Source organism: Aristolochia californica, unplaced genomic scaffold, assembly GCF_029961685.1.
Source record: "Aristolochia californica isolate CCGP_79_NKW_82.1479 unplaced genomic scaffold, dmAriCali1.0.hap1 SCAF_7, whole genome shotgun sequence".
NCBI classification, from domain to species: domain Eukaryota; kingdom Viridiplantae; phylum Streptophyta; class Magnoliopsida; order Piperales; family Aristolochiaceae; genus Aristolochia; species Aristolochia californica.
In genome coordinates this window covers 41,002,462-41,027,289 of record NW_027182268.1, presented here as the reverse complement: position 1 = coordinate 41,027,289, position 24,828 = coordinate 41,002,462, and the positions used below count along the sequence as shown (strand labels likewise).

The following is a 24,828-nucleotide window of genomic DNA, read 5'->3' as shown; positions in this document are numbered from 1 at the left end:
AATGCTAACTTTAACACATTATATTTTTACGTATTAGGATTTGCAAGTTTTTTTTTTTTTATAAAAACCACACGTGCGAAACTCGCATGTGTGAGTTGCACGTGCGAGTTCGCATGCTGTGCGGGATGGAGCGTCGAGGGGGGAAAATAATCTCCCCCCCTTTCTCCGAACTTTAGGTATCCGGGGGTTCCCATTCCGGCGAGAGCGGTGGCCGGCTGATTTAATGGCGGCAACAGGCGGTGGTAGGGGTGACGACGACGGGAGAGGGTCCAAAGCAGCCGCTCTAGTTGGGGTACGACGAAGTGAGAGCGACGCTACGGAGTCGACGGCGACAACGATGAGAGGCAGAGAAGGCGATGAGCGGGGGGAAGGATTAGGTGCGGCGGCGGCAGAAGGGGCACCGACGGCGAGAGGGAGAAGGGAGATGGAGGCCAAGAGAGGGAATTTCAGAGGAAAAAGAGAGAAGGGAAGGAGGAGACGAAGAGAGCGAGGGCAAGAGAGAGACCGAAAAAAAAAATTTGGGAGAGAAGAGAGCGAGGGCGGGAGAGAGACCGAAAAAAAAAATTTGGGAGAGAAGAGAGCAGCGAGGGCGGGAGAGAGACCGAAAAAAAAAATTTGGGAGAGGAGAGCGAGAGACCCCCGATCCTGCCGCTCGTTAAATTAAAGAGTCGGCTCACGAGCCGAACCTGGCTCTGTTCAGCTCGGCTCGTTAACCTAAACGAACCTATTTCTGAGTTCAAGTTCGGCTCGAACTCGAAATATAACGAGTCAAACCGAGCCGGAACCGAGCCGAACACGAGCCGCTCGCGAATCGGCTCGGTTCGAAGCCACCCCTCAACCTCAGGAAAAGTTTAATTTTTTGCCCGGAAACATCGGCATGAGTAGGAGACGATGCTCCAATTTGTCGCAATCCTGGTCAATGCGGGCAGTCGTATGCGCGTCGAAAGGCCCCTCATGGCCATGGAATCATCACTTTCTGCTTGCATTCGCCTCAGCAGTCGGCAACCAGCCGAGTGCACGACTTCCTCGATTTTGGTTACTTCTGCAACCTTTCCTCCATGAAAGCAACAGGACTGGAAAAGGAGAAGAACACGAAGACCACTCAGTCCAACAAACTGTTTCTTTGATTCTTGTTTCCGAAGGTTTTGTTGCTCGTAATAGGCCACGGCCGAAAGTAACGTGGGAAAAGTGAAAACTACTTAACGTGACGGATGAACAATTTAGTAGCAGAAGCACTGGACTTCTGGGAAAGAGCATCTTGAAGCAGCACTTGCAGTATAGACTGTACAGTCCCGACAATCACCCAGAACGTTTTTGTTGTGTGAAAGGGATGAATACATTCTTACTGATGGAAGCTTGTAAAATTCATCATCTTAACAAAGTAATGATTTGATACGTATCCACCCCTTCTCCTAAAGTAAGATTACAGTATAGAACCCGCAACTCGAATTTTACAGATTTTGAAAGGGTTTTCATGGTTGTAAATCTGTACCTCGAAAACCTACTTATGAGAACAGATGGTTAGTGAGGAGAACTTCAAATCTTACTCCTCAACCTGACTAATTTGGCGAGTGTCTCTTGTGCTGCTAGTGTCAGAGCATGGTTGTGGCCGAGCATAACTGTCCTGATACTAATGCAAGTTCTACAAAGCTCTTCTCCACTGTCAAAATGGCCTCCTCTCAGCAGTAGCTTAGCTCTGGTCTCGAGCAAAGTGGCTTTCAACAATGTAACATCCTGCCACACATACTCGTCCACCCTGTGGGCAGATTGTAATCTTTGTTTCCAGCATAGTGAGCCATGGCACCAGTCTTGTATCTGTGATACGAAAGATTTCTCAACCTCTTCGAGCACATTCGTGCATACCTTCAGAAGCTCCAATGCCGAATTGCACCTTGAAAACGTCATGAATGATCTAATTGCCAAAGGAAGAGCAGTCTTTTTTATGAACACAACCATGTCAATTGCTTTTAGTTGGATAAGCGGGGGCTCACATTTGAAACCAAAAACCAGAAAGGCAGAGGCCCAGAGGTGATCTGAGTTCACTGCTGGGTTCCCAATTTTCCCGACGCTATGAATTGTGGCCTTTGCTGCAGGCATACCTCCCTTTCTTTTAGCAAAAATTTGGGTGATCTCATGGAATTGGATCCAACAACCAGGTTGCCGATTAGTTCTTCTTGCTAGGCCTAGTTTTACTATCAAGAGAGCGGATTCCGATTCACTTCTCCGAGCTTGGGGTACTACACAACAGCTTGACCAGAAGGCCTCTGCAACCAGTGTTTTCCATTGATCAAAGCCCTTTCCCTTCGTTGATATCTTCTTAGCTGCAGCTGCTATGAGAGCCACCGGGGTGGGTGCCGGAGCGAACCATGCGCCAGAAAGTACCATTCTCATAGCAAGGTTACTTCTGGTATTGATCTGATCCAAAACTGTAAAACAGAACTCCAGAGTCTTCAGCAGGAAAGGATTGTTTTTGCAGAAAAACTCCTCAGCACCATTAAGAGAACATAAACTTTCACTGAGTGGGATTCGGTTTATGGCATCGAATAGAGCAGAAGGAGAAATGACTAGCTCTGAGAGTATGGACCCTACTAAGCACAACCCAAAGCTCACCCGTCCCAACCTCTCGTCAAATTTTTTGAGAACATCCAGTTCATCACTGTTGTAGTCCTTCCTCCTCTTTCCCTTGAGCAAAACCATTGCATCTGCCAAAGGTAATGGCATAAGTTGTGTTGGTTCAAAGTTCATCACCTTTGCTAATCGGGTGGTGACAATTACATGGGTCGCCCCCGTGTTTCTAGGAATCAAATCATGCAAATCCTTTTCTTCCCACCATTCCTTTTCTGTTTCAAGATTGTCAATAATGAGCAAGTAAGGTATATCCCTGTAGAGCTCTCTTTTCACTCTCTGAAAGGCATCAAATTCTTGCTCATCAAAGCTTCTGATCCTGCCCCTCTCCTTCTCTGCTTCAGCACTGACATCTAATCCTAAATTCCAGGACAAGTTCAATATGTTCTGCCTGAAGTACCTGGCTTCCCCACCAACCCACAAAACCATCTTGTATCTCTGCGAGTATCTGTAAGCAAACTCTAAGGCCAGCTCGGTTTTTCCGATACCTGAACTCCCACTAATACAAACCACATTGGAGTTACAGTTGTTTTTGTAGCTCTTGGATTTCTTGTGTTTCAGCCTTTGCTTCTGTGGGCTTCTTCCTTTGTTACTCAGCTCAATCACTGGATCGATCCAAGCCTCTAAAGTTGGCTCTTTGCATTTTCTCATCTCCAAACTGATATATCTCCCTCGTGTCTTCACCGTGTCACTGTCTTCATCAGCAAAACCGTCCGAAAATCCATTAGATACTCTCCTTGATGAATTATCATTTTCCAGGCAGTCGTTAGACCCAAAAAGAGAGGATTCAATCTCCTGTAGCTCCTTCTCTCTGCCCACAAACAACCTGTTTCTCGGAAATGCAATCTCTTCCAAACCTTCTACCTCCTTTTCAGCAGAACTTCTCCTTCCAAGTTTCGATTTCAAGATCCCAACCGCTCTAGATATACAATTTCTCCAGTTCGTGGCATTGGCTTCCAGCTTGAATTCTTGACACTTCATTAATCCGTCAATGGCTTCTCTCCATTCCTTGTCATCTGAATTACTATCAAGAAGCCTAGCGATTTCGCTTGAATCGGTATCAAAAAGAAGGGGGATAAGATTCTTCTTTTGAGCAAAAAATTTGATCTCTTCGGTAGTCAGAGGGTTCAGAAAGCTCGCTGCAGTGACTACAATGATCCCAAATGTTGCAGAGCAGATAATTCTGTCGGCAATCTCATGGCTTTGAGTATCCGAGTATATGGCTCTATCAGCAACAAAAGAAGCAATTCCACGAATCTCAAGCTCCGATTTCAGCCATTTACAGAAACGGACAAGGCTAAGGCTCTGCCCGTGATAGCCTATGTAAACATCACAGCTTCTGAGTTTGGCATTAGAGGCAGGAGAAACCGAGCCTTTGGCGAAAGAAAGTCGTGGGACGGGGAAAGAGAAAGATATACGAGGTGGAGCCGACTCCGTAACTGGAATACCACTAGCAAACTTTGCTTTCTGATCCGAGGGGTCATCAGAGAAATCGAGTCTCTCCGGTGGGGGAGTGTAAGATGTGCTCGGGACGTCATCGGACTGTGAGCCACAGTAAGAGATCGGTGATGGGTGTGTAGGAGGGGTGGGGTTTTCTGGTGGCACAGGTAAAATCGATGCCCTTGGAGATATGTAAGGTGATTGTAACGCCGAGACGAAGGCAGAGGACGGAGGAGAGATGATGGAAGGAGAGTTATATACTGATGATTCAGGGGAGAGTTTAAAGTGAGGAGACAAAAAACCTGGAGAAATGGGTGCAGACTTCTCACCTGAATAAGCGCCGGAAGTCGCGATTTTTATTGTTAGAGGCTTCGTCAGGGTGTCGAGTTCCTGAGGAGGTGGCTCTTGCAGAGACTCCGGTGGCGACGGTGCAGCCATGGATTAATAAAACCAGTGAAACGAATACTCAGAATTTCAGAAACAGGAGAGATTTAGTTCCGGAGAAGGCAAGTTCAGATTTCCTCTGTATAGCATAGCTCCGCTTCTTTGAAGCACGGGGAAGTGATCTGCCCACCCTCTTGTCTGCTTCTTGGCGTTCAGGAATCATTTGAGCGAAAGAAAATCAATACAACTGCACTTTGTTTTGTTCTCTAGTTGCATTTGAATTGACAGTTGTAGAAGAGCTGCGAGTGATAGCAAAGACCCACCACCAAATAAATGCAAGGGAAGAATCTGACAGGTGAAAGCGTCCTCTGATAGATTGATGGATCGGATCAGAGAATCAACAGTATCATCCAAAGAAAAAAGGGTCAAAACGGAAAATATCAAAGGATCTTCGTTTCTATTTTCAGTGAATAAGGAGGCAGCTAAAATCAACCATTCGGTTCTCCTTTATCTAATAATGTACAGCCAGGCGTGATGACGATAGAGTTCCACAGGTTTGAGTTCAATGAGGGGAAAAACAAACTGGCAGCAGAAGCAGAGAACAGAAGCAAATCATCAATTGCTCATCAGAAGAAGACCCAGAAAGTACAAATGAGTACAAAAGCACACATTGATTTTAGATTTCTTCTTCCAGTAAAGAAGTGGAACTTTTTTTCCCCGGAAACAACCCTCTCTCTCTCTCTCTCTCTCTCTCTCTCTCTCTCTCTCTCTCTCTCTCTCTCTCTCTCTCTCTCTCTCTACCATACAACCAAGAGGTAAAATTTAGGGATAGGGAATCTGCTGCATGGGTTCGATCTGTAAATGGGAATATAATACATTCAAATAGTGATAGGAAAGAGAGATCGGGATAATGACTGGGTGCATATTTCACTTTCTTTTATGTAGGATTGTTTACTTTTTGTTGTATGTGCTGCAGATTATACTGGTTATTTTAATAGAGGTTGTCAAACTCCACACAGAGGCCAATGGCCGGTCAGAAGGAACAGAGTGAAATGGCATCGGGAAGGGAACCCAGGCTCAGATCTTGTTGGCCAGAGCTCAAATCCTACAGGCCAACAAGCTTGAAAATTGCAGGTTTCTCTCTGTATCTGTGTACTCTTTTCTGACACGTTGGACTTTGCTCTGGAAATTGGACCGAAGACCAGCCCTGATTACGGACCCATTAAGAGGCCATCAGTCTGGTGTTTTAGGTTTGTTCATGCTCAGCTGACTCGGCCTTTCTTATTTGCCGACCTGCCAGTAATGTGGAGGCAAAAGCCATCTCATTACGAGATGGAACAGTCCAGTTTCTTGAACTATATTTTTGCCTTCCGAAGCTATTGTCTAATGTTTCTTGTAATGGGCGTCAGTGTCACTCCAGAGGCAGCAATGTGGGAAAATTAAAAAAAATAAAGATGTTGATCAGTATGAAAGGAAAGTGAAACTTTTTAATCCTTTCTGTGTTCGATTGCTTAGGGAACCAATCGATACGCTTTCAGTGTGTCAATAAACCCCAAAAGATAAACACCAAATGGATTGATTGAAGAAAAAATTAACCCACTAGTCCACTAGAGCTTCCTTTTCAACCGAAGAAAAGATAACTTTAGTTTCTTTAACCCAAAATGCTGCTCACGTTTGCTGGTGACTAGGGGAGGTGTCTTCTGGTGCAGCAGAATAGAGAGAGAGATAGAGAGATGAGCTCTTCGATGATTTTTAGGAGGTTAATTCTCCACCACATCCTTGGGTTTTCTCTTGCTTTTGTTTTTATCAGGTAGTGCGGACTTTATAAATGTTCTGGTGTGGATGATGCTTATCTAATTTGGGGTTTGTTGCCATGGAAGCTGACTGAATGCACTGGTCTTGATTGCTCAAAGATCATGAGGGAAACAAATGAGAGAGACGAACGACACAAACCTTGTGGACAGCACCCACATATACAATTAAATGAGGCTGGAAATTGGCCGATCATAATGGACTGAAGCGGCTCAGATCTCGCCACAATGTGCTTTATTTTCCTAAGAAATTCAAATCTTAAAAACAATAAACTGATCCCATTCTTACAGTAGTGAAACAATTGAATGAGAGAAAAGAGAAAAATAAGACTTGTTCTCCAAAACATGCAATTGATTCATATGTATACATGCAGGAATAAACCCATGCAATCTTCACATTTTCAAGATCGAACATCAATCTTCATATTTCATAATTAAAGCAATAGAGAAAATAATTGGAATCCTAATACTATGTTGATTTTCAGGATTCCATACATAATAACTTTAGATAAAACAAAGAAGGAAGAAGGAAGAAGAAAGAAGAGAGAAGAGAAAGGGAGAGAAGAGAAGATACATGTCCAAGAGAGAAAAGAGAGAAAATAATACATGAGGGAAAAAGAGGAGGAAATTAGGGTCTTGAACTTACTCCAAACCTTTCCCCTTAAGTTGTATATATAGATATTAAAAATATTAATATTACAATTATACCATTCACCCTAGTAAGAGTGAATAAGAGACATAAATCACAAACAAATTACATTTATGCCACCCTAATTACATCATATATTTCAATATATTGATCTAGATTTATATTTATATACAAATTTATAACAAGAATCACCTAAACAAAAGGGTGAGTCAGAGGAGTCATAATCTTATGGAAGATTCAACTAATTAGCTAATCTCATCTATACGAATTTTTATAAAGTCAAGTATCTCTACTCTTTATGCCCCTTCAAGATAGGCCACCATTAGAGACATTAATCTTGTCTCTTAGCAATTGAAACTGTAAATGTGGCAATGGCTTAGTAAAAAGATCAACAAGTTGGTTAACAGAAGTAACATGAACCACACGAAGTAGACCAGATTGAACTTGATCATGGATAAAGTGGTAATCAACTGCTACATGTTTCATTCTGGAGTGAAATATGAGATTGGCGCTTACCTTAATGGCACCAATATTATCACAATAAACAACAAAAGATGATTGCACAACCACACCGAGTTCAACAAGTAGAGAGCACACCCACTGAAATTTTGCAGTAGTAGTAAAAATTGATTGATACTTAACCTCAATAGAAGAACGAGCAACGTTATGTTGTTTCTTTGAACTCCAAGAAATGAGATTATGCCCAAGATAGATAAGATAGGCATTGTTGGAAGAGTAATCATCTTTATTTCCAACTCAGTCGGCATCCAAGAACCTATCCACCAAAGACCTTCACTGCAAACCTCTCTTCAAATCAAGCTTACAATGTCTTGATTCGATAAGATCAACTGATCCTTAATGTCCACATCAACTCTCTGTCTCCTACATTTATCTCGTTCATTGCTCGAGCCATCACTTCGTGAGAAGCATGGACTATTCTTGCCAATACATACGCCGAACCATCTCGTGGTCACATTTTACAGAGTCAAATAACTTTGCTCTTTACCTCATGTTGATATAGTTGGTAGCGGTGGTTGCACTTTAGCTCCTGGGTGGCCTGTGCGGTACGTTGGAACACCGTTCTGAAGGCTCAGTCGGGATTGTTGGAGGTGCATGAGTATTCGTGGTTGTGCAAAGAGTGTAGGCGATAGAGAATGTTATGAGCTTTTTGTTGGAGCATGTTTCTTTTTTTTTCTAATTACAGTTGCCTTGCCGTCGAACTGGGCAAGCTAGTGTAAGAGACAGAGGAGGAATAATTGATGGCGACAAAGACTCGAACGGGTTGTTGACGACCAACGAGTTGTGGGCACTGGTGATGGTGCTAGTGGCTGTTGGAGAGATGGTGTTATGGGCGGAGAGAAAGAATTAGAGATCTTGAAAAAAAATTCTAAATGAAAATAAATACATAGAAAAGGATTAAATGAACTACTCTGATACCATATGAGTGATCGTTGTTGATTGAATTGAATTACAATTTTGTATTGATTTAGAGCTATATTTATATATAGATTTACAACAAAAATCACTTAAACAGAATGGTGATTTATATATTCTTTATGGAAGACAATTAATTAGTTAATCTCATGTATACAAATTTTTACAAAGTCAGGTATCTTTGCTCTTTAAAGAGACCCTCCTCATTTTCTAGTGTCACTTGGGGTTATCCACGACTAGTGGTGACACATGGGGAATTTCCTCATGTGACAATATAACCCAATTGATCAAGTATGTTTAGTCGGTTCACAATTAAATTATTAAACTGACCCTAATTAACCAAGTTTTTACCCTTTTTCATGTCTTAATGTGTCCTAACCCAGATAAAGTTCAATTCAACCAATTAAATAAAGGTGAGTCGTATTAAAAAAACCATTTGGAAAATGAGTTCCATATTGCTCCAGTTAAGAACCAGGGATAAAATAAATCAAGAAGCATTAAAAGAGGTTTTATTATTATTTTTTAAAAAATATAAAAAATATTATAATTAATTAATTTATTTTATTATGGTAACACAAACGCACAAAAATAAGTGAATCAAGTGATTTTCTCTCAGCAATAATCTTATCATAACGATGAATACTAATCATAAAATAAGGTTGATTAGTAGACTAAACACGTGTCACGTGAAACCTATGGGAAATCACTTGCCCCCACTTAATTTATTTATCATCTCGCGGCGTAATGTCGCCCACTTTTGACCCATCTGCACCATGCAGATCTTATTCAACGGCCCCGATCGATCGAATCTGATGGCGTCACTCACTTATAATAACGATCCACCCACGACAATTTCGCCCTTCCCGCCGTCAGCGGTTTATTATATGATACGTGAATGCCCAAGTCCATCACTAAAATGACTAATCTGCCACATTTTCAAAAGCAACTTTTTGAAAAGAGTTCGTTCTATTTTAGGAGGTATTTTTGCAATTTTTGCTAACATTCCGGGGCATTAACCTACTAGAGGGATGTAGTAAGATTAACTGCTGTGGTCAAGTTCAGGAATTTGCAGCCGTGATTGCCTCGAGCTCGGAGTCAGACCTTCAAATTCGTCCATGGCTTCCATTTACAAGCTCTCAATTAAACGGTGTACGCCTAGTGAAGGCTTATACAAATCTTTTAGATTTGCACCTTGACTTCTCTACTCGGAAGTTCTGCGGAGATGAAATACTGAAACTATTTCGAGAGGTAATTAAAGCTGTCTCTGTTTTTTACTTCAAAATTGTTAGCTTTCTGGTTTTAGAAGAGCACGGATTTGCGATGGCTTCTTGTCCTTTGGTTTAGTTATTGTTAGCGGAAAACAAGGGGTCGTGTTGGTTGATCTCGTCGTTGTTTCTTTTTGGATGCTGGGAAGCTACTTGATTTCTCCCTCTTCATCTTCAATCATTTCACCTAAACCAACGCATCCAATTCAGGGGGAAGCTTAATGGAATTAGCTAACTAAATTAAACAAGAGGTGGGAATGAATCTGCCTTCTGCTCTCGCCTCTGAATTTTCCATGTCGAACAGACGACGCTTTCTTCGACATCTCAGGATTTCGATATCTCTTTTATTAAGTGCATGGAAGATAGTTGTATAATTGACTCTGTTTCCACATCTTTCTTCACTGAACTTATCCGGCTTTGTATTGAATGATTAGCCTTTTGTCTCTGCAACTCAAGACGGTGAAATGAGACGCCCAGTTTCGTTGACAGGAAACAAACAATCAATATGTTTTTTCGGAATTTCAGATGCTATAAGAGTTGTCATTTCACATTCATAAAAAATTTAGTTCAAATTATTCCTCCGTGGGCACACGAGCATCTCTAATCATTCTCCATTTAACTTGTTTCCTCCAAACTAATGCCTATGGGATATTAGTCAAAGTCTGCGCTCTTGCTCAATCTTTGATCTCTAATCTGTAACCCCTGTAATGTGAAAGAAAGAACAGCCATAAGGTTTCCAGCGGTGTGCTCCATGAATTTGTCTCGTCTTTAATTTTCTGTCGGTCAGTCCAACCCTGTCGGTTCCTGTCCACATTAAGACAAATGCACTTTGATTATCCTATTGAAATGTTTGCAACTGCTATTTTTGTTTTGGTTTAATTATGTAAAAACGGGACCCTCTTTCCTGACGGCTTTCATCATCTTGACCAAACGTGATAATTGACAAATTTGTGGAGTCTGTGATGGTATAAGTCGTGAATTTCATTCAGTTTTGTTCTCCTCTCTGCAGCCCTTCTTGGAACGTCTTGTAGCAGGGATTGTGGTATCAAGGATGGGATGCTTCTCTTCGAAAATTGTGACGAGATCAAGCAGCTTCAAGGAAGAATTGAGACAGAGCCTTAGGAGGAGTGTCAATGGTTTCCCACTACTAGAGGACCTGTTTATCTCCAATAAAGGGGAAGACCAATTCCTCGCTCTCGTCTGTGCTGCTAACACAGTGACGAAGAAGCTTCAAACAGAAGTCCAGTCTCAAGAGTCTGGACTCGATGCAGAACCATGTGTTGAAGCCTCCAAACCCGAGACAATCAACTCTTGGGAATTGATGGAAGGTCTTGGAGAGGAGAAAGAGGAAGAAGATCGATCAATAACACGGAGTACAAGGGTCGACGTGCGTTGTAGAAGTTTCCATACCGTGGAAGAATTTGATGCGTTGGTTCAATCCCAGGACAGAGGGAGCCATACCCGTTCTAGAAGTGTTGATACTCTTGAAGAATACGATGATAAGTTCGTGGAGAGCAATCTCTGGTCTCAAGCACAAGGCAAAGAACGTGAGATTCCGGCACAAGGAAGAGAGAGATTTTCAGTCAAGGATTACGAAGCAGTTAACGAGACACAGGTTCGAGAAATGAGCAGTAGAGATTTGGGTTTTGCTATGTTGTCTGAAAGCCATCCTCGTCAAGCTGAGGAAGATTGTAGTGGTGATGGTACTGGGAAGAACGGAAAGGAGAAGGGTTATCGAAGAAAGGCCAAGGCAAAGGAGCTAACCACCCTCAGCATTCCAACAAGTACTAGTATTCCTGCCGTCGGAAGTCTTGGGGAGTGGCTGGACCTTGGGGCTCAGATGTTCCCCACTAGGGACTATATTACCCCCAAGTTTGGGAGTTTCAGTTTACCAGTGCCAACAAAACGCAACAACAGCAAGGAACAAGTGCTATTTGATCCGGAATTAGTAGCTGCTTTTGAAGAGTCTTTGAAGGAGATGACAGCAGAGGAAGAGTTTGTTCTTAAACAGATAGAAGAGGGTCAGGGGGAAGAAGCAGGAGGAGTCACCAAACAGACATAGCTGGAAGGTGGAGCTCGTGTTTTTTTAAGACAATAATGATGAGAAACCAAATCGCCAGTGTGCTTAGGCTATGGTTTTTATACCCATATAAAGGCTTCTTGTATAGAAATAGGGCTTTCTCTCATATTTTATTTCACATGGAAAATTTAAAAAAAAAATCAAGGAAAATTAAATAGACCGGTTAGCGTCTTTATGTGAAAATAAATAGATATTAATAATCAATTTCATATATTACTATACTTATCCGATAAATTTTTAATTAAATTAAATATCATATACAAAATTTGAATGAAAAAATTGCATTGGGTTGAAAGTATTACAACATCAATTGTCAATTACTTATTCAAAAATTTTTTATATAGTTTTTTCACGCCATCTTACTTGGAAAATTATATGATTTTTTTTTATAAGAATTTTTCAGTTAGAAAAGCGTTTACATGAAATATGAGGCACTTAAATATTTTTTCTAGCGTTTCCTGAAAATGCACTAACAATGCCTAAGTGACAATGGTTAGCCAATATAACCGAAGAGACCGATCTGTTAGGTACGGAAAGTTACCGTCTACAAAAGTGAATAGAACTACTCTGACACCCACCTCGCCCATTTTTTGACTACTTCTCACGGGATTTGTGGGACATGGCATTCCCAGCTCTAATACCATAACAACGATTAGCCAATACACCTAAAAAACTGATAGCCGGAGAGTAGACGTAACCACTCTAAGTTACAATTGGATAATATTGGTCTATGTTCCCTTAAAACAAGGGTTACTTATAAGGCTTTCTCAGGTTTTCTCGTTATTCTCTCTAATTAGCCGGGGTATCGTTGTAATGTAAGCGCTAAATAATGCTAAGACAGAGCCTGCTTCTCTGTGCCACGTTTGTGGGACCCAACACTTTAAACCTGTACCATGTGCCCACGTGTGACGTAGTTAGTTTAATTGATTTTTTCATGGTTTTAAAGGAGCAAATTCTGGAACGTATAGGGTTTCCACTTCCTCCTCCCCCCGACCATGTTGAGCTTAAATTCCACAAAAGAAGGTACGGTTCTTCTCACAATTCGACCGAATTTCGTGACACTTTTGGTGAATTTCGTCGTTTTCATATGTTTTCCGGGTATTGGAGTTAGAGTTTACTGAAAAAAAACGGAAACTTGGATCGAGCTTTGATCATTGATCGAGAAAGTTTCTGTTTTGCAATCTGAATTATTCGTGACGGTAGTTGATGTTCTTGATTTGATCGGTTTCTCCTATCTGATTTAGTTTGCCATTTATTTGGGGAGAGGCCGTTGAGATCTGTCGGAAGACGATCAACGTAGGGAGAACCCTTTAGAAAGTAACGTATTTTATACAGGATTGTGCTTGATCATCGGGGACTCGGAATTTGTACAAATTCTGTATATATTCAGGATGGAGAATGCTATAGATTCTGTTGGAAAAAAAGTAGGCACCGATGTTGATCCTGTAGAAAAATCGTCTCCTTCTGTGGAGAGTAGGTCGGAAACCAATGGAGCTTCTGTTGGTGGTGATGGTAGATTGGGTTCTGATGAATTAGGGAAGATCGAAAGTGGTGAAAGGTCTTTCGATTCTGATGAAATGAGGAAAGACCTTAATGGAGTTCTTTTCAACAAGATCGTAGACTCTGTTGATGTAGAACCAGCGTTAGAAAAAGCACACGATTTTGATAGAACTAAAGTAGGAATTAATGGATCTTGTAGTTTGGTTGGGACATTTTCTCAAGAAAATAAAACCTCAGCCGGAATAAATTGGGGAAGGGCTGGAAATGGAAAAATGTTGGAAGGTGGTAATGGAGGAATTAGGTCTCCTTCAGAAATTTCAGAAGAGCTAATATTGGGTACACTAGATGACTCGAATTTGTATGAGGAGGAGATGGAGAGTCAACCTCAGGAAAAAACAAGAATCAGTGAAGAAATTAAACTTGAAAGTAACGGATCTCCTCCCCATGAATTAGAAAAGGAGAATGAAAAAGGAACTGGAATTGGGAAAGCAGCGGAAACATCTCCCAAAGGTGCAGAATCTCCTTCAGGCGACTCTAGTTTGTCACCGACAACGAAAGGCTACGGTTTGAAGAAATGGAGGAGGAAGAGGAGGGATGCAGTAAAAGATGCAGGTAGCACAGTGGATCCCAATCGAATTTTAAAACGTGGGCTCTCTAACGCAGCTGAACCTGTGAAAGGCGTACTTACCTCAGGTAAGATCCTGGGGAAGAGTGAAGGCTCTGTTGCATCCATGACTTCGGTGATAAAAAATTTGGGGTTCTCCAGTTTGCCTCTTGGTGTCTCAGATTCAGAGTCCAGGTTGGCAAAGGGTTCCACTTTTCCTATTGGAACAGATTCTGAGAATAGTGAGGATCGAAGTAGTAAATCATCCACTGCTACTAGCATTGCAAAATTGCTAGCGGAGGTTCCAATAGTGATGGGGATTGCAAAGGATAAAAACAAGGCAAAAAATCCAAGTGGACGGATGTCGGCTAATGCTGTTCAAAGGGGTCAACAAGGGAAAGGAAAGGTTGAAGCCAGTAAGAAGCTCAGGGGAGAGAGAGCTAAAACTGATAATGAGAACTCATATTCTAGTGTTGAATCTGATCTGAGAAGCTCTGCCTTTGTATTTACTCAAACGAGTAGTTTTGCTGAAGCCTCCGATGAGATAGAGAGGGAAAGATCTTTAAATTATGATGGAGAAAATAGTGATGAAGGTCAGGCTTATGAGCCGCAATCCAGTGAGGAGGTCCGGACAGGAAATTTTGAGGAGAAAGGGGAAGATCATGGTGATGTTTCCAAGGAAGAGCCAGTCGTGAATGCACGAGGAGAGAAGAAACTAGAGAACAGGGATAGTTTTCCCACTGAAAAGGATCCTTTAGTTGAGTCAATGTTTTTGCTCCAAGCTGCACAGGAAGCTCTGGAGAAAGGTACTTTATCTCTTACTCGTGTGTTTGTGGTGCTTAAGTTTGCGATTCTTTCATCTGTTTACTCTCGTTGAAATTGTACCAAACTGCTCTTACATGTAATGCATACTGTGCAGTATTCTTTCTATTTGGTGTTTTTCTTAAATTTGATTACTCTGTCAGGAAAATCAAATTTGGTTTATGATTCTTTATTTTAATGGAGCTTGTAGTTGTAATTTTGAAGAACACTACGAATGTGAAACATGTGAATCTTTTCTGAAAAAAAATCTACTTGAATTACTCTTGCAGAAATTCGAAAGTTTGGGGAAATCGGGAAGGAGTCTATATCGTCAGCTGATGTTGCTAGTCATGGCATTAATTTGGCTGGTAAGTTTGCAACTTTTGAGACTGGCACCCCGGCGCCCAACTCATCTGATCAGCTTCATTTTGAGGAGATGGAAGAATGTAGCTCTACACCTCTGGAAACCCGGATGAAGGAACTTACACAAAGGATAAATATCCTTGAATGCTCTTTGGAGGAAACTAGGCTAAGTCTCAAGGCAAAGGAATCCAAGGTTTTTGAACTAGAATCAATTCTGAGTGGGAGCCAAATGCCCAAGGATGAACGTGATACCAAGGTGGAATGTCTGAAGGAAACATGCAAAGAAATGGAGAATGAACTAGAGAATATGTTAATGAAGAAGATAGAGGCCGAGCTAGAGTACTTGACACTGAGTGGAATTAATCAGAAGTGGAGAGCTGCAGTTGAGGATCATATCGATCTGTTTGAAGACCAAAAGACTGTAGCCAAGGAACGGGCAGAGATGATGCGCAAGCTCTCGGACACCAGACAGAAGGCAATTTTGCTGGAGGAAGAAGCAAAAGAGTTGGAGGCTTCCAGTAGAGAACTGGTAAGACTCAAAGAGTTGTCGGCTAGGAATAATTTATGCAAGTCTGCTCTCTTCTGCTTCACCCAGTTTGTATTGATATGTGTTGTAATAGGGTGGTTCCTGCTGGAGTTGTTACCCCCTCCTCCAGACTTCGTTCCCACCTAGTCTCTACTTTAGACTGACTAGATGAAAACGAGCGAAAAACAAAATCTCTGTACTTTTTTTTTCATTTTCAAGGGAGTTTTAATTTAGGGTATTTATTTATTTGTCTTATTATCATCAATTTATAATCAGTTTTAGCTGAGATGCACTGGACTAAGCCTGTGGAGGTCTTTTTGTACGGAGTAAGAAAGAAAGAAAGAAAGAAGAGAAAGGATTTTCTCTTCCCCAAGTACAACGACAGGATCGGGTGAAAGACTACTTAACGAAGAGGAAAAACGCATAGCCCCCACATAAGAGTGTTCTTTAGAATGCTTTAATCTCCGAAAGCTAAAAAATAGATAACAAAGAGGTAAAAAATGATGAATTAATCATCGAAAACTGATCTGAATCCTCTGATGATACGATAGGTCGGCATCCAAGAATTTCATACTGAAATGCCCACCGCCGAAGCAGCTAACGCAGCGAAAGCCCTCGATGGGAGCCAATTGTTGATAAATGGCAATACGATCAGTGAAGACTCGAGGTAGACAAAAAAGTCTTTACCCGAACCACTTTTTGGATTTATCCAATAGCAGCTCATCCAATCTTCCCTGAGAGTTGCATTTTTTCTTCGTCATGGCCCATCACCTTTCACAAAACGCACCCACCTCGTTTCCTGGCGCCAATTGTGGACCTAAAAATCATTTTAAAAAAAAAAAAACAAATTGAGGTTTTAATTTTATTTTTATTTTTTAATTAATTATTTTATTTTAAAAATACGATAAATAGGGCTTTAATATTGTATGGCGAATAGGGTTTATGAAAAAATATATATATATATAATTAATTAATTATTAAATATATTCCTTTAAATAATTAGTTGATATTTTCATATTTATATATTAATATAAGAAGTGTTAAAAAAAAAGTGTTAGATTTGTTAATAAAAAAGTAATACGTGGAAAATAGGGAGAGAGGGAGAGATGGGTGGGTGAGGGAGGATGGCAGTCAGTGAGAGGTACAGGGGGATGCAACGGTAGTTGTTGCAACTAACAACTAACGCGGGCCTTGACGGCAACCAGAAAAACTGCCGCGTGACGTGGGACCGCTGATTTAGAGAGAGAAACCCCAAAAGTCGGGCTCTTCCTTTAATATTCAAATGAGGTACAATTTTAAAGCTGAAGTTGATGTGTCATGTATATGTGACATGGGAACATTTGTCACCCTTTACCCTTTGGGAGAGCAAGAAACCACATTCTTCTCTTCATTTCAACCCTTGTTCTAGCGGTTCCAATCACCTCTCCAAGTTCAATGTCCTCTTGAGCTAACTTAATATAAGATATATTTAACGATAACATTAATTGCTATTGTCAAATAGTTATCAGTGACTTAAAATGATGTCGGGGGGGGGGGGGGGGGGGGGGGGGGGGTACATAACTGATAGGAAATTGTGGAAAAAATTACACATAATTTTTTTTTATTTGATAAAAAATCTTTTTTCGTGTTTATGTCGGTGTTAGAGGAAATAAAAATGTGTTTCTATTGCTCAAATAGAAAATAGGAAAGCATAAATGCAGGAGAACAAGTTCGATGAAATGTATTTTCAATAGAAAATTATCAAAAAAGTTGGTCAAAGCAAAACTGAAATTTTCAACATTTTATTTTCGATCAAGTTATAAGCGGTCCCTAAGGGAGAGTTATGTCACAATTGAGAAGATAGAATTTTTCTTTTGACTAAATTTTCTAGTGGTGGTTCTCATTAATGAGAAAATAAATATAAAAATAGCCCCCACATTGTCTAAAATCGAATATTTGAGATTATTACACGTATGATCGGAATCTTTTGTTGAAAAAAAATTTAATGAAAAAATTAGTCAAAGGAAAAATAATTTTCATGGACGATATAAAATGGTCCCTAAGGGAGAGTTTATATACACTCAAAATTGAGAGAAAAAAGTTTTCTCTTTATTAGAATTTTATAGAAGAGTGACAATTCTAACGAAAAATGAAATCAAAATGATCTCCATTGAGTTCAGAAATAGTAAAAAAAAAAAAAAAATTCATCAAATTGTTCGAGACTATTATGTGTTCTTACTTTTTTCGGTTGCTTCAAGTAGCCGATTAAGGTGAAAAATATATTTTTGCATTTGTTTGTATCGATCAGGTCAATCCTTGTATAATATTCGAGCCTTTTAACACTTGTTTGAACATAGTATCAGAGGTAATGTAAACTGGGAAGTCATCGTTTTGGGTGTCGAGAGAGTCGGAGAGATTTTGCTTCTTCTGTTCCTGGATACATCCTGTCTCACTGCTGTCAGCACATACGAGGAACTCCGCCATCGTCAAAGAAGAAGATCATCCGTTGTTAATCCTTTGGAAAATGATTTCTTAGATGACTATTGAACGGAGACTGACGAAATCGTAAAGGGTACTCTTTTGTAAATTTTACAAGAAATTTACAGAAACAGAAACTAGCTAGTCTGAAACACATTTCTCGAGTCTCCCTACGCCTTCTACTAATCCTCATTCCCACAACCGCCGCGAAAACGCAAAGATTCCAAACGTTCGTTGATACCCATCGTGGGTCTGGAGAATTTATGAGATTAAAAAAGGCTGCAATTTGCAAACAGCGTCGGCTTCGTCGCCACTTCTCGATGATTTTCTCACGGAAGCTTCAGCCGCCGTAGAGTCTAACCGAATGCGACAAGACTTTGCTCGACGCGGAGAAATTTTAATACTTGCTACGGCTTTTCCACAGATGAAACTCCCGGCGACTGAAGAATATTTTCTGAACTCTGTTGTTGCTGGGTAATGTCACGCTTGAGGATTACGTATCTCGCATGCTCGTCGCACAGATGACTGGAGATAAAAATATTTCCGCTGAACAAAAAACGAAAAAAAATAAAAGATCGTTTCATTTTTTCGTCAATCAAATGCAGTTATACAAGATGGTGAGATCACAATCTCGTAAAACTGAGTCAATCCGATTTGAATCGACCAATAATCCGAATCTACAGACGCTGTAATATCAGCTTAATTAAGAATATATAGTGCATTTTCCTGCATATTTTTATAAAATAAACAAAACGAGAACAAAATCACTTCGATTATACATAGATCAAAACGTATTTTTAGAATCTAAGAATCCGTCAAATCGATAGTTCAGGCACTTCCAATACAACCCAGTTCAATCGAGTTCAGAAACTAGCTACCAAGTTTTTTTTCTTTCACTTGTCGGAAGGTGCTTCTTTCGCTCCTCCACGTCTCCTTTGAAAAGTAAGTAATTTGCAGAGTTCAGAAACTCGGTCAAATCTTTTGTCGATGAGACTGAGATTTGATCCTTGATCACACCTAGAAACCTAATCCGCTAAATCGTGAAAGTAGGAAAACTCTTACGGCTGATCCCGTGATCATCCTACCCAGAAAATCAATAAAAAAATATATAAAAAATACTAGTAGAAAACCCAAATTTCGCAAGAACACATGATACCAGATTGCAGTGATTAGACATCTTGTCCATTGCAAAGAGCTTCAAGCGATGGAGAGGGAAAAGAAGATCAATATGAATTACTAATACGAGTACCAAGCGGAGTTAAGGAGAAAACGTGAGAAGGCTGGAAAAGTCAATCGATTCGTACACTTGAGTTGTTTTCGAGAGACGGTCACGGGAATGTGTCAAGAAGCATTCAATCCTTCCTCCCCTTTTCCCTGTAACAAAGCATGTGTACCCCATTGCTTTCGAACCTAAATCCATGTAAAAGCCAAATTCACCAAATCCCTATTTAATTTCTCGTACGATTTTCAAGTTCGAGCGTTTCTCTAATTTTACAGATCACCGCTCGCTGTGCCAACCCCCGATTCATTCTTCCAGTTTTCGCGATTCGTCAGTTCTTAAAAATATTTCTGGTCAAGAATTTTCTGGGTTCGAATTTTAATCGATTGCTTCTTCAATTGATGAACTCCCTAGTATGGTCTATCCGAATATATCTGAAAGCTCAAAAAGCTCGATCTTTCTGGGGAAAAGCCGATGCAATTAACTCATCAGGAATTCTGGAAGTCAATCGAACCTGGACTCGAGAAGACTGGAAGTTATGTTAGAATCAGTCGAGGAGCTCCCTCCTGATTACCGTCTCAATTCTGGTTCTGGGTCTGTTTTTCATACCAGAATGGATGAATTTTTTAACCATGAGAATCAGTTCAACGCCCGATTTTAGCTCGACCTTAAATGAGTTAATGAATGACGAAGTTAATCGAGTCTTGACGGGCATTTAAAGGAAAATGGATCGTTTGTGTTGCAGAAAATAGATTGACGGAGTCGGAAACCCAAACAGTCGCCATCCACAACAGTGCCCTGATGCCGATTCCCGCAAGAATGCTGATTTTTACCAGTAGTTGTGACGCATTCCAAGCGCAGTATGAAATAAGCGGAATCAACATTTAAGAAGTTTTCATGAACCCAAAATTGTCTTTAAATGGTTATGGAAAAGAAAAAAAAAAAGAAAAAAGAAAAGAAAAAGAAAACCCAGAAAAACAAGGATGAAGACAATCGATTCCCACCCCACAACAGAGAAGACTACATGCCACCAAATCATCCCAAATTCATGAAAAATTGCAGGGAAAAAGACCCTTTTCAATTAAAGTAGGAGGTGGCTTTGGTGGGCAGTTCTTGACTTTTTGTTTTTTTCTTGCTCTCTGTTCTGGACCTCCACTACTTTGGGTTTTGTTCTTACTCTTACCTTCTTCCCCCGATATAAAAGAACAATGCACCAAAAGAGCAGAAGCAGCAGCCGGCAGCCAGCAGTCAGAACTCAGGAACGACTAATTACAATAAAATAAAATTTCGACTCACTTGTTTGAACGTTGAAGGATTCTGCTTCCAGCTCCGCCTCATGCCATACCACGAGGGGACCTGTAGCAGATTCTGAGAATTTAAAAAAACACAGAGAAGAACATAGCTTTGCCTGGTTGTACCTGTCCTTGAGCATGACTTCCCTGCAATATCAGGCGGCATTTACTGTATGAGAAAATCAGACGAAATCGTAAGATGGGGAGGAAGACCTTATGTTTTCTTCACTGTACCCCAATTCTAAGAACAGAACAGAAGGTATATAACCTTTTGACTATAAACCCAACTTGCCGAAATACAGAGCTAAAAGAATGTAACAGGTTAATGATCTAAACAAAATAAGCAAAATCACCAACTGATTAACTGAAACGCTCAAGGAGGCACCAGTCCGAATGGCTAATGGCCAAGAAGATGAACGGGGGTAGAGAACTCAACAGCTGCATCATTGTCTTCTACTGGGGGCATCTCGTTGAGGTCGAAATCTAGAACTCTCAGAACAGTCTTGTGGGCGTCCTCCGGCGAACTGACGGAGCTCACTGCAGTTTCAGTGGGAGCGATGTAGTGGCACCTCTTGTGTCCTCCAAGAGCCTGGCCTGATGGAAAGGTTTTGTTACAAATCTGGCAGCGATGAGCTTCGCTGGATTCGTTTGACCCGTCGAGATGAGTCCCACTCGTAATCGGGGTTTTCTCTTCATCAGCTTCTTCTTCTTCCACTTCGGCACTGGGTGATTGGGATTTGTACTTCTTGTGGCTTGCTCTATGCCCTCCCAGTGCTTGGTGAGAATAGAAGGTTTTGTTACAAGTGCTGCACTTGTATTTTCCACTGGCAACTGTATCTAAATCTCTGAATTTTCTCTTCTTCTTCCTCTTCTTACTGTTCTCGCTTATTGTATCCAGTTGCCTGTTACAAGTCGTACTCTCCGATTCCTCCCCACTATCCTCGTTTCCATCATCAACGCGATTTCTGTTATCTGAGACGGGATCCATGTACTTGTCCTTCAATTCGTATTCATCACTAGAACCACTGTCTTCCGCGTGTTCCTTCACTTTCTTTGAGCTAATTTCCCTTATTTTCTCTCCCTGTTCCTCAATTTCAGGCTTCCTATTCGATGGGCTTCCCTGAGCGAGAAATAACAGATTCGCAACAGCCTCTCCGTCTGGCACTTGGTCCGCACAACCAGTAGACTTATCAGGTGGTGCAAAAGCAATCTTCCGGCCCCGCCTCGCAGTCACGGGCCAGGTAGCGAGTGAGCAAGCTCCATCGGGAGCAGGCATCTCTGTGGTAGCTGAATCCATCTGATCGTCGGTCTTCTCACCCCCAGAATCTACTGTAGAAGAAGAGCTGTTCCTCGCACTTGAGGGAGGATTGATTCCGCGCCAGCTCCTCTCGGGATGGCATCTCATATGACCATATAAAGATTTCTCAGATGGAAAGTGCTTACCACACTCGGAGCAAATCGGTCTGGTACCGCCGCTCTCTTTAGCAGGCTTCTCTAAATTGCCGTCTCGGGCTTGTTCAACATATGCCGGATTCTTACTGTTGGCATTGTCATTTCCATTGGAGTTATGAACTCTCATGTGACCACCCAGAGCTTTCCCGGAGCTGAAAACCTTGTCACAGACCTTACAAACATGACCCTCCTGTGCACTGACTGCGTCTGCCATTTCTACCTTGCTGCCTTGACCCGCTTTCTGGACCTTCAATTTAATCCTGATCCTGTTTTTCACCAACTTCCTATTGATAGAAAGCAATCTGTCATCCGATTTTTCGTCGGAATCAGACGCGGCTTCGATATCTTCGTCGTAGTAATCTGAAGAAATCTTTGGAAGAATTTTGGCGTGAATCATTGACAGGAGACGAAGGGTGAAAAAAAAAAACAGCTAATTTTCACTCCAGAGTTTAAAGAATCGTTGAAAGGTGTCCTCTAAAAACCAGCTCAAAACTGTAAAACAGAGTGCGGAGTGACACGAAAAGGAGAACCCAGCAAATAACACAGCTGGCTATAATTACTCCTGGGAGAGGAGAAGGCCGAGCAAGAGACCGCAGATGAGACCGGTATCAATTTGTAGAGGTGAAAGATAAGATGAATCAGGAAGCAAAACAGAGAGGAAAGCTATAAAGCCTGTTGTTGTATAACGGAGGCCCGATGACACCGGTCCTCGCGGTTCAGAATAGAAAACAAGGAATTTTCCCGAATCCCAGCTGAGACGAGGTAGAGGTACCGTACCTCCATCCTTCGAGCTAAGCTCAAAAACTGCAACAAAGACGATAGATTTTTTCAACGAGCAGCTGTTCTTTGCAGACACCACGAGAATAAGAATCGTCAAGCTTCAGAAGAAGTAGATTAACATAGTTAAAGATCAACAACAGAAGCTAAAAGCAGGAAACTGCAGCTAAGGTATTGAAACTTCCTCACCTAATACGGATCTAAAAAAAAAAAACTTAAAAAAAAAAAAAACTATGATCATACACGCAACCTAGTTAAAGGCAAACACTAGGCAACCGACTGCGACGATGATCTGTATCGAGGAAAGGGAAGAAAGCGCGAAGAACCAGTTGGGTATTCTCACTGGAAGCGTCTCTCCAGCTCCATGCTGCAGCTGCTGAAGATTGACTGCACGTTCCTGAACGTTCTCTTTTCCGGAGGAGGCCTTTTAATTTCTCTTGGAGCTGTTTCGCCGGGGAGTTTCCTCTTCTGATTTGTCTTTCCAACTAGAAGATAGCGAGATTAAGATACCCATTTGTGATTTAAATGTTATTTTTCCATTTTCAGTCGGTTGGATTCGGATACGCACTCCTCCTCTTCCGATAATCTCTCAGTAAATGTGCATGAATTCCCTTGGAGCTTAACGGAATTTTACTGCTCTGAATCTTTAAATTCTATTCGAAGGTTAAGCTTCTGAAGGAAAACTCTTTCGGTTTTTAAATTTCCAATCTCTCTCTCTCTCTCTCTCTCCCCCTTAATCACGCATTTACACCTTTCCTTTTTTGCCCCCCAACAACTTCTACGCATGGACCCGCTTCACCCGTACTGCGACACGTTGCAACCGCCATCCTCGCCGTTCATCATCATCATCTCTTACTCTTGCGGGGCCCACGACACGCGCGTGTCCATCTCTTGACGCGGAGGCCACGCTCGGCACGCTAACCCCCCCTCCTCGTGCGCGTGTAGAAGAACATCGTGACCTTCTTATTATAGGAAACTTGACGCCCAATCACGAAACTAAAATTTCGATTTTATCCAAGAGTGGACCCGGGTGGGAATCAACGGGTGTGATGAACGGACGGGTTCGTTCGCTTCATCTTTAAGATATTGACGATTTGACCCAACCGTGTAACCGACAGGGTGATGAATCTAAAATCTTAATCAGATAGATAAAATGACAAAACTACCCCTGTCGTTTAGGAAAATCCGGATATGCCACAATCCCCACACGTGAGAAAAGGCGGGAGAAGCTGCCAGTTTGGGAAGATATCGGAGAATCTGCAGGAATTCAATTTCGTTTGCATGATGATTTTGTGTCACCCCAAGTAAATATGCCGAGGAGAGTTCCCAGAAGTTTCCCAGGGGCATTTTCGTCAGACAAAAAAATGAAAGCCATCCCTGTCGTACTTGTACGACCAGTCTCCAACATAGAACAATTTTCCGTTACCAAACTTCACGAAGTCTCCGTCTTTTTGGGTCCACCAGTCAAAGACTTGGGTCGTGCCGCGTGGGGCCGATGCCGAGTCTTGTGAACGTGACCCTCCCCGCGGAAATCGACAGCCACGATCAACTCGAAACTCTGAAGTTGCTGCCATTTTAATTAAAAATATTTAATTTGATTCGAATACTATTTTTATGGCTTTTAATATTAAATAAATAAATCAAGAATATTTTTGTGTTTTATATTTTCTCTTATACTACTAACAGGTAAAATATAAATTATTATGGTATTTTTATTTTTATATATTTAATTGATTGATAATATATTATCGTTGTCTTACCTACGTTGTTGGACACCTATATCTTCCGCTGATCTTTTGGGTAATATAAATAATAAAATATGTAAATAAAATAAGGAAAATGATGGTTTTGACGATAATATATTATATTTGTGATGTATTTTCTAGTTTCATATATTTGATGATTAATTTATTCATTTCATGCAGATAAGTGAGTCGAAGAAATAAGAAAGACAAAAAGAGGGCACTCATGTTTTTGTCCATAATATGTGACATAAAGATAACGACTCAGCTCGTCTAATAAAGTTGGATTTTTAAGAAGAAAAATGCATATTTTCCATGGCCTGTTCTGCTAAGAAGATAAATAAAGAGTCATTCTCGAGTAGTAAGAGAATAAAGAGCTCCCAAGTATATCACTTTAACGGGACTTT

At 41.1% G+C, this 24,828-nt stretch overlaps 3 protein-coding genes across 3 annotated transcripts; 1 reads left to right on the top strand and 2 right to left on the bottom strand.

The window, feature by feature from the left end:
- Window positions 1-1,444: 1,444 nt before the first annotated feature.
- Window positions 1,445-4,503, bottom strand: LOC137937490 (uncharacterized). Its single transcript, XM_068782546.1, has one exon. The coding sequence runs from the start codon at window positions 4,501-4,503 to the stop codon at window positions 1,537-1,539; it is 2,967 nt and encodes a 988-aa protein (XP_068638647.1). The 3' UTR covers window positions 1,445-1,536.
- An 8,156-nt stretch (window positions 4,504-12,659) lies between these two features.
- Window positions 12,660-15,770, top strand: LOC137936484 (WPP domain-interacting protein 2-like). The gene is made up of 2 exons (XM_068781196.1): window positions 12,660-14,598; window positions 14,884-15,770. Exons 1-2 carry the CDS (start codon window positions 13,080-13,082, stop codon window positions 15,627-15,629), a joined length of 2,265 nt encoding a protein of 754 aa, XP_068637297.1. The 5' UTR covers window positions 12,660-13,079; the 3' UTR covers window positions 15,630-15,770.
- A 4,978-nt stretch (window positions 15,771-20,748) lies between these two features.
- Window positions 20,749-22,323, bottom strand: LOC137937705 (zinc finger protein ZAT9-like). The gene has a single exon (XM_068782828.1). The coding sequence runs from the start codon at window positions 22,297-22,299 to the stop codon at window positions 20,848-20,850; it is 1,452 nt and encodes a 483-aa protein (XP_068638929.1). The 5' UTR covers window positions 22,300-22,323; the 3' UTR covers window positions 20,749-20,847.
- Between the last annotated feature and the right edge of the window lie 2,505 nt (window positions 22,324-24,828).

Bases quoted from the DNA above. Each gene is read 5' to 3' on its own strand.
- LOC137936484 (XM_068781196.1), top strand. From the start codon at position 13,080: ATGGAGAATGCTATAGATTCTGTTGGAAAAAAAGTAGGCACCGATGTT. The intron at 14,599-14,883 runs GTACTTTATCTC...TTACTCTTGCAG, and splicing joins ACAGGAAGCTCTGGAGAAAG to AAATTCGAAAGTTTGGGGAA.
- LOC137937490 (XM_068782546.1), bottom strand. From the start codon at position 4,503: ATGGCTGCACCGTCGCCACCGGAGTCTCTGCAAGAGCCACCTCCTCAG.
- LOC137937705 (XM_068782828.1), bottom strand. From the start codon at position 22,299: ATGATTCACGCCAAAATTCTTCCAAAGATTTCTTCAGATTACTACGAC.